Source organism: Zingiber officinale, chromosome 5B (assembly GCF_018446385.1).
Source record: "Zingiber officinale cultivar Zhangliang chromosome 5B, Zo_v1.1, whole genome shotgun sequence".
NCBI lineage: Eukaryota > Viridiplantae > Streptophyta > Magnoliopsida > Zingiberales > Zingiberaceae > Zingiber > Zingiber officinale.
In genome coordinates, this window is record NC_055995.1 from 100,498,347 (window position 1) to 100,507,597 (window position 9,251).

Sequence of the window (9,251 nt, forward strand, 5' to 3'; positions counted from 1 at the left end):
GTCAACTGCCCCAGTCGATTGCCCTTATCGAAACAACACACAGAACCATTCTGTGCTCGATTTTCACTGTTACCAGTCGACTGGTAACTGTACCAGTCGACTGGTACGTTGTTTCAGCCCTTTTCAGTATTTTGGACCCAATTTCAGAAATGCACCAATAATTCCACAGACATCCAAAAATTCCCAAATTTTTTTGGAGAAGTCTGTTTTACCCATGTCTACTTAGGAAAAATACATTCAAAAATGTATCTATCATCAATCCCAAGATTGACACAAAATTCAAAACTAGCTAAATGGTTCAATTGAACCTTGACCTAAAGTCCTAGTTTTGGCTTCCTCTTGATGTATTTGCCCATACTAACCCACAATGCATCCCTAACATTAGTTTATATGACATCTATACATCCAAAATCAATTATCATGCTATATGACCCCAATGTTATATTTCTAAGCATGAAACATAACTCAATTATGCCAAAACCCTAGGTTTCAGACTCAAGTCCATCTCCAAACCACTTGGCACATTCCATGACCCAATCTAGACTCCCAAGTAAAATCCACTTGAGATCCATTTTCCATGGGTCCCAAATTGACTCTTTGAGCTCCCCTAGAGCTCTTAACCTTAGCCACCTCCCTAGGTGACTCATCCATAATGGCTAGGCCACATCGGTGCCCCTCCGGTGACACTTGACCTACAAACCTAACTTTCTTAACCTTAGACACATTGTCCTTGGTTAATTTTTCCTTACCTTTAAATGACTTTCCTTTGTCATTTATTGGCTTCTCCTTGCTATAGTCATATGCAACCCTAGCATAAGACTTTCCCTTAGCCTTGGAGACACTAGATCGGTATCCTAGACCCGATCTATCATTGTTGGGTCTTTGGCTACCCAACACCATACCTAAACCCTTAAATCCAACATTGAATCTTTCTAGGGTTTTCTCCAACTTATCAAGCTTTGCCTTCAAAGTTTGATTTTCCCTTTCTAGGTTCCTAAACCTAGAGTCAACATATCCACCTTGGACATTCCTAGACCTACCCATTTTTCTAGGCATATGTCTCCCCTTCTTGGAATTAATGCCTTAAGTCTCCTTAGGTCTACCATTTCTAGATTTATCATGCATAAATACCTTAGGGTTTTGATCTACAATTACCCTATTCCTATCATGATATCTAAAGCCAAAATTTTGCATGGGTAAATAATAAGAGTTATTTCTAGCATGCATGGAGGAACTTAAATTTGACTTTAAATTTAAATTAGGGTTTACCTTACCCTTTACCTTTGGAGTTCCCCCTTGATTTGAGCATCCATTCTTTCTCCACTTCTTCTCCTCCTTCTTCAAATGCGCCAACTTTTTGATCTCTTTCTTCTTTGGGCATTTGGTATGATAATGACCCTGCTCACCACACGTGAAGCACACTATGTGCTTTTTCTCCTTCTTCTTCCTACAACTCAAATTAGATTCAAAATAAATTGAATTGAGTTTAGGAGATACCTTCTTCTTACCCATAGGACATCTACTTTTGCAGTGTCCCCTTTCATTGCACTGGAAGCACACAATGTGATCTTTTGACTTTGCTTCGGTGGTGGTGCTTGCTAGGTTGACCACTTCCAAGACCTCTTCTTCATCCTCTTCACTTGTCTTGGATTCTTCAACCATTGAGGATGTAGATGCCACCTCATCTTCCTTTTCCTCCTCGGATGTTGAGCGTGACTCAACTTCCATTTGCTCCTCCTTAATTTGAGCATTTAAACCCATCTCCTTGGGTTCTTCTTCTTCTTGTGTAGGTTTAGATTCTTCCCCTAGAACCATCTTCACTTTGCTCCACAAATTGTGGGCATTCTCGTATTTACCTACATGACTCATCATGTCATTAGGCAAAATATCAATTAACGTAGATATTACCTCATCATTCGCCTTTGATCGTGAGGTTTGCTCCTCTGTCCAATGTCGTGGTCGGAGCTTCTTCCCTTTCTTGTCTCTTGGGACTTCGAACGGGTCCTTGATCACCATCATGGTGTCCCAATCCGTGTCGAAGAAGACTTCCATCTTCATCATCCAAAATGTGATGTCCCCAAAGCTTCCTCCTTCAAATTTTGGAGGTGCAATCAAGCCGGTCATCTTCTTGTAGTTGCTCTTCTCGGCGGTTAGTCCGGTGAAGTATGAACCTTGTTCTGATACCACTTGTAGGGGATCGGTGGTCGGCTTGAAGGGGGGTTGGATAGACGGCACCCCCAAATCGACAGCTTCCTACACTATTGTTAGCTTGCGCAGCGGAATACAAATAAAAATAAACAAGCTAAAGGCTAAAACTAAGAAAGGAAATGCAAAATGCTAACACGTTCGTTTACGTGGTTCAGAGATAACTTGCTCCTACTCCACGGCGTGTCCGTAAGGTGGACGATCCCTCAATCCGTCGGTGGATTAGTCCCTGGCAAACTCCGGCTAACTCAACCTCCTTGTGGGTGGAGAAACCTCACCACAACCCTCACAAGAGCTCCTTTGACGCTAGGGCACAGGTAGACTACTAATAGAGATTAACCACTTCTATTTTGTTAACCTCAACCAAGCTTCCAAGGCTTGGTTATATAGGCCGCAGGTTAGAAAACTCCACCTACAAGTCGACTGTCAAAACATGCAGTTGACTGCCCTCTGTGGAAATTCGACCGTTACATCCCAACGACTCGATACCAGTCGATTGCTAAAACTAGCAGTCGACTGTACCATACTAGCTGAGCGAACAGAAGTATTCTGTTCGCTCTCAGTCGACTACACCGGTCGACTGCACCAGTCGACTGATGAAACATGCATTCGACTGGTACCGAGTACATTCTCTCACAGCACTCGGACCCTCACCCTTACGACTCATTTGACGCTTCCTTCGCAGCCTTGACCTTTTGCCTTTAAGCCTACTTCCTCTTTGGCTCTCGTCCCTCGGATGCATACAAGCCCGTGGCTCGTCCCCAATATCATCCTTTGCGTATGCCTCGAAGTCACTTCCCTCGGCCCTTGTCCTTGCTGCCTTGTCCATGGTCCCTCGGATGCTCCATCCTTCACCGGACCCGAAGCCATCAACCTGAGTCACATGTGTATCCTGCAGTCTTGCACAACTCAAGTACACATATCAAATACAAGGGTGAACCTAACTTAAACTCTTTGCCCAAACACCAAAACACATGGTTCCACGGACCATTGGGATTGCTCCAACACCTTTGTCCCTCAAGGAAAGTTTAGGGGAGAGTGTAGGGTCTAATTATGCCTTCATTATCCAAAGGGCATTGGCATGAAGAATAAGTTGAGGCTATGAGATTAGCCTAACTTAAAGGTATTTTCAAACATCAAAAAGGAGAGATTGTTGGTGCAATATCCCTAGGTCAAGGCTGACCTGGTTGACTAAGTTTGAGTTGGCTCAAGCTTGAGTCTTGATGTTTAATTTTCGATGTTTGACAATACATGGAGATTGCAGATGCAATCGTCCGATTGGAGAAATTATTGATACAATTCCCCTCTAGTCAACGACTGACCAGCTAAATGTGAGGAAAAGTCAAGTAGGTCAAAGGGTTGACCGGATACTTAAATAGGAAAGTCCTAACTGGAGGTTAGGCAAGGAAAAATCCTGGTGAGTGAAGCCGAGTGAAAGACCTAGTGAGTGAAGCTAGGCAGTTGGAAAATCCTAGTGAGTGAAGCTAGGTGAAAGACCTAGTGAGTGAAGCTAGGCAGGTGAAAGTCTCGGTGAGTGAAGTCGGGCAGTGGGAAAATCCTGATGAGTGAAGCCAAGTGAAAACCCTAGTGAGTGAAACTAGGTGAAAGTCCTGGTGAGTGAAGTCAGGCAGATGGAAAGCCCTAGTGAGTGAAGCTAGGTAGAAGGAATGACCTAGTGAGTGAAGCTAGGTGAAAGTCTTGATGAGTGAAGCCAGGTAGATGGAAAGCCCTAGTGAGTGAAGCTAGGCAGATGGAAAGATCTGGTGAGTGAAGCCAGGCACGTGGAAATCCAGGTGGGTCAAGGTTGACCGGACACCTGGTGTTGGGAAGCCCAAATAGGTCAAAGGATTGATTGGATACTTAGCACGAGAAAATTCAGATGGGTCAAAAATGATCGTACATCTGGTAGAGGTCTAAGTGGGTCAAGGAGGACCAGACACTTGGAACGAGACGGTTAGTCCAAGTGGGTCAAGGTTGACCCGACACTTGGTATGAAGAGAAAAGTACAAGTGAGTCAAAGGATTGACCGGACACTTGGTGAAGAAGCCCCAGCAGGTCAAGGTTGACCGGATGCTAGGCACGAGGAGTCCCAATAGGTCACGGTTGACCGGATGTTAGCTTAGGGCGCCTTAGACTTGACTCGGGCAAGCTAAGGTTGGTCAATTTGATCAAGTGATCAAATTGGATCGAGCCCAATCAATTAGCCGATCGATTGGACACCGCCAATCGATTAGCCGATCGATTGGGGGTTGGAAATCGCGTGTGACGTGAGAGAGCTGGATCGATCGGGCGATCGATTCGTGCCATTTTCTAGAGAGCACATAAGAAGGTTGAATCGATTCAGCCTCCCCAATCGATCGATAGATTGATTAGGAGACGACCGTTGCGCAGGGTAAAGCCGTTGTCGAACCCTTCTTCCTCCGCATCTCTTTCTCTCCACTTCTTGCAATGATTCTCATAGATTCACGCCAGATCTTGAAGCTTCTTGCTGTACTTCCAAGGTCAAGAGGTGTTCCACACAAGGAGATGCAAGCTAGGGTTTTGTAAATCTTATAAGATTTGTGTTGTATAAGCTTGTTTTTCTTTCTTCTTGTATTGAGAGGTTGTACAAGACTTCTCCGCCTTCGGTAGTTACCGAAAAGGAGTGTTTTATTAGTGGATGAGTGAGTGAGGGTCGGATCTTTGGATTAGTCACTTCTTCTTGAGGTGGATACCAAGTAAATCCTAGCGTTAGCATTGTGAGTGTAAATCTTAGCGTTAGCATTGTGAGTGTGCTTTGTGTGTATTTCCGCTGCATATCATTATCATCAAAGCAAGATAACGAAGCATGACGAGCTATTCATCCCCCCCCTCCACCCCACCCCCTTCCCCCCACCCCCCACCCCCACCTCTAGCTATAAATTGACCCTAACATGAGTGTGTTTATAGTGGAGCTGTGTGCACCGTGTGGATCCTTCTATTAGTCACCTCAAGGAGATAGAGACCAAGTAAAATGAAGGTGTTAGCATTGTTTAAAAATTTTCGTTGTAACAAATCATCAACAAAGCAATTGGAGCTAATCACCATCCCTCTAGGTCTCAAAGTATCCTAATATATTCTTCCACTGACCGGGTACCTTGCTTCAGATTCTACAACCTTTAATACATCAATCACTGGAAATTGTATGACAAAAAGGTCTCTCACATGAGCTTCTTCATCTTCTCTCAGTTGGTAATTTTAACCTTACTCAATCTTTTCTAGGTCAATTTTAGTTGTTGACATCATGTTGTCGATCTTCACCACAATTTGGTTACAACCAAGGGCACACGCTTGTCTTTAGGAACTACTTTGAATTCCATGATTTCGTCCATAGAGACCCGCCAATCCGAGAACTCCTCGGGTTGTAGATTGCCATGAACCTTAGGGATTTCAATTCTCATCCTCATCCAGCGCCTACAATCCTCCTCGGCTATCACTCTACATTGCCTATGGATAACCTCCTCTTCATAAGCATCCTCCTCCTCTCTATCACCCGTTTCCATATCCGAATTTGCTTGATAATGGCGTTGGAATGAATTTCTTCTATTTTAATTTTCAAACATCACATCCATCCTTTCTACAGTGAATTCAATTCATTCTATCCGTTCAACAACAAGTCGAACCTATTGCTCCATATTGCACTAGTACACAATGTTGATATTGTCAACGCATTGTTGTCTTCTTTTCAACATGACTCCATAAGATCAACTTGACTCTAATACCAATTGATGCAACGATGAACTATCGAATTTGTTAATTCATGCACGAATACTAGAAGTGACCTTCTAATCCCTGTTGATTCAAAGAAGAATACCAGGAAAAAGGAAAACTCGTCGTTTCAAGAAGGATATGGTGACTAAAATAGTATTAAACTAAAACAGTCTCTAAACATTAAACAAAATACTTATATAGACTAAATACCCTAATTGCAAGATAAAAATATCAAAAATAACCTAAATATCAAAAAATATGAAAATTACTATAAAAAAAAGTAACAAAAAATATCCAGAAGCTCCTTAAATGGATTAAATAGTACTTTTTGGACAAGAAACTTGACAGTTATAAGTTCTCCGATAACAAACGTAGATCTTTAAATTTTGTACGTGTGAGCGTAGACAAAACCTAATTTTGAATTCCGAGTCGAAAAATATATCCTCCAAAAGAGTTCTTTATTGAATTAGCATCATAGAAGGTTTTTGAGTCAAGTTGGAAACTTGACTGATGTGGAAAGAGTAATCGATTGATAAACAATAATACCCTCCGAAAGATTTTGAGGAGGTGTATTTGTTATTAGTTCTTTGGGGTATTAGAGGATAATATTATTGTATTTCACCATAGGAGCCATTCGAAAGAATTCACAAAACGCTCAAAGTTCCTTTCATATAAATTATTTTCATTTACATTATTTAGATTTATATTTGTATCTTTATTTTATTTTTATATTTCTTGTATAATACAGATGTGGGAGGTTTCTCCGTAAGGTATTCTACGAAGAGAGAGCTAATGGATTATCATTAGGACAAGTCATGGAATAGAAATCAGAGGTATTGAACTACATGAAACCTCCTATCTCCTCTATTTGTGTTTTTAATTTTTTTAAAAAAAAATTTATTTTCGCTAAGTACTAATCAATTATAGAAGAGCACATAAGATAATCAAGCAAAATAAATTACTATTCACCCCTTCTAACACCGTATTCGACATATGTCCATACCAAGTCCACAGAGGCATATATAGCCTACTCGTTTAACTCCTTTGCAAGTGCACTAAATAATTATTGATTTAAACGGATAAATAAAGGCCTTTCGACAACTCCACGTTGCAAACCAACCCAGAAGGCACGGTGACGATCGTGTTGTATGACTCGTATGGGACAAGAGAAGACCTATCAACGCACGCCATAGTTGATGCCCACCCAATGACCCAAATGACCCATCCCCAAACCACAAACCAAGCCGCCTTTATGGATGGTTATCTATCCCATCAAAGACGCCACCACCTTCAATATTCTCTACCATCAACATCCTCCTTTTTCTTTTTCAAGTTTTTCCTCTAGTATAAACAAAATCTCATCAAAATTATTTATTAGCCCAACGATCGGTTAACGAGTACAGTATGCTTTGCTTTACATGGGATTTATAAATTATTCATTTTCACCAAAGAATCAACAAATTAAAATTCTATCAAGATGTGACCAAATTAAATCATCCGTCTGAATTTCTAACTGACGATTAATCTAGAATTTGCCGGTCATCGACGGAGCTGGGCTTCCGGCTGCGCCGCCGCGGGACCGAGCGCGCTCGAACCTCCTTGGGAGGGACCTTGTTGTCGCCCCACTCCCCGAACCTGCTGTGCTCCGACGAGACGTAGTCGCAGTCCGGGAACGCGACGTTGCCGTAGCGGTGCTGGTCGTAGCAGAAGCAGTAGATCATGTAGCGCTCCCGGAATCGTCGCATGGCGGCGCGCTTCCGCGGCGTGAGCAGCGCGAAGTCGGCGGACATGAGCTCCTCCACCGACTCGGCGCAGCGGTCCGCCGCCTCCACAGCCATCTGCCGGATGGGGTCCACGCGGCAGCCGCGGAGGACCAGGTCGCCGAACTCCGCCGTGTACGGCGCGTACTTGTAGTTGATCTTGATCCGCCCGTAGGCGGTGGCCCACGAGCTCCCGTCCCATATGGTGGCGTACACCGACATCGGCTTCGCCGGGAAGTCCCCGCCCATCGCCTCCGTCCGCACCACCTCCCTGATCGGCACGTCGTCGATGTAAAACCTGCATGCACGCACGCGCGCGGCGCCGGCGGTCAGCACATCACGAATCGATTCAAAACACATCATGACGGATTAAAACAATTAATTACACGATGTAATCGGGCGTCCACAGGATGGAATATCGGTGCGCCGCCTCGGTGGGATCGAAGGGGACGAGGTATCTCTCCTCCCGGCCGCGGGTGGTGCTGCCGTTGCCGTAGATGTTGGTCTGGATCCGCCAGTCCTTTCCCTTCACGTTCCCCAGGAACTCAAAGTCCAACTCATCATGGTTTTTAGGAAACAAGTCCCCATTCGAAGTCTGCAATTAACTAATTAACAATGAATTAATCCCATCTCATGCACTAATCCCATGCACAATTAATTTGTAGTTAAAACTCGACTTAATGAAATGCAGAAATGGGCGTTTTCAGTTACGTAACGCAAACAAATTCGATCGAATATATATCAAAAGTAAAGCCCTTTCTCACATCGTATAGATGTATATATCAGCGACAGAAAGGAGTAAAAAGGAAGAATATATATATATATATATATATATATAAAGAAGAGACGGCGTACATAGAACGCGACGACGACGCCGGCGGCGTAATCTTTTGGCAGCTTGATGGACGCGCTGAAGAATCCATGATCGTAGAGGTCCGTAGAGATGAAGCCCGACCCTGACGACGTACGGGTTAATTACTCGATCGATCAATTCCCGGTCGATCGTTTGATTAATTAAACGAAAACAATCCTTATGCTTGATTACCGGAGTAGCGATTGAGGGTGAGGCGGACGCTCCGGTCATCGGCGCCGCGGATGAGGTTGTCGTTGCCGAAGAGGTGGGAGAAGCCGTCGCTGAAGCTCACCGTCGGCGCGTTGAACCCTGCCGCCGCCGCCGCCGCCGCGGCTAGGATAACGTAGGAGAAGAAACCGGCGATCGCACCGCTCGCGGTGGTCGCCGCCATCGCCAGCTGCCTTCCGAATTCTCTTTGCTTGCGATGTATCGTCAAGGACTCTGTCCTTTATGCTCGCTTTCTTCTTCGCTTATAAAGGTGGGAACTGGGATTTTTTAATTATGACTATGCCACCGAACCGCGTTCCCTTTGACTCCGATTAAAGAAATCCTAGACACGACCGGTCTTAACTTAAACCGGGTCGGTCGAACCGCTCTCCTTGTGCGCGCACAGCTTTATTGTTGGTTGGTTGGTCGGTCACGCATCTTTACGTGTTAGGAAAGTGACCCGAACCTACTCCAACTCCGACCGGACCGCGGTGTTG

At 44.2% G+C, this 9,251-nt stretch overlaps 1 protein-coding gene across 1 annotated transcript; it reads right to left on the reverse strand.

Annotated features, from left to right (window-relative positions):
• Positions 1–7,281: 7,281 nt before the first annotated feature.
• Positions 7,282–9,006, reverse strand: LOC121985186 (probable xyloglucan endotransglucosylase/hydrolase protein 30). The gene is made up of 4 exons (XM_042538483.1): positions 8,740–9,006; positions 8,550–8,650; positions 8,081–8,289; positions 7,282–7,992 (listed from the first exon to the last, which is right to left on the reverse strand). Exons 1-4 carry the CDS (start codon positions 8,936–8,938, stop codon positions 7,455–7,457), a joined length of 1,047 nt encoding a protein of 348 aa, XP_042394417.1. The 5' UTR covers positions 8,939–9,006; the 3' UTR covers positions 7,282–7,454.
• Positions 9,007–9,251: the final 245 nt, after the last annotated feature.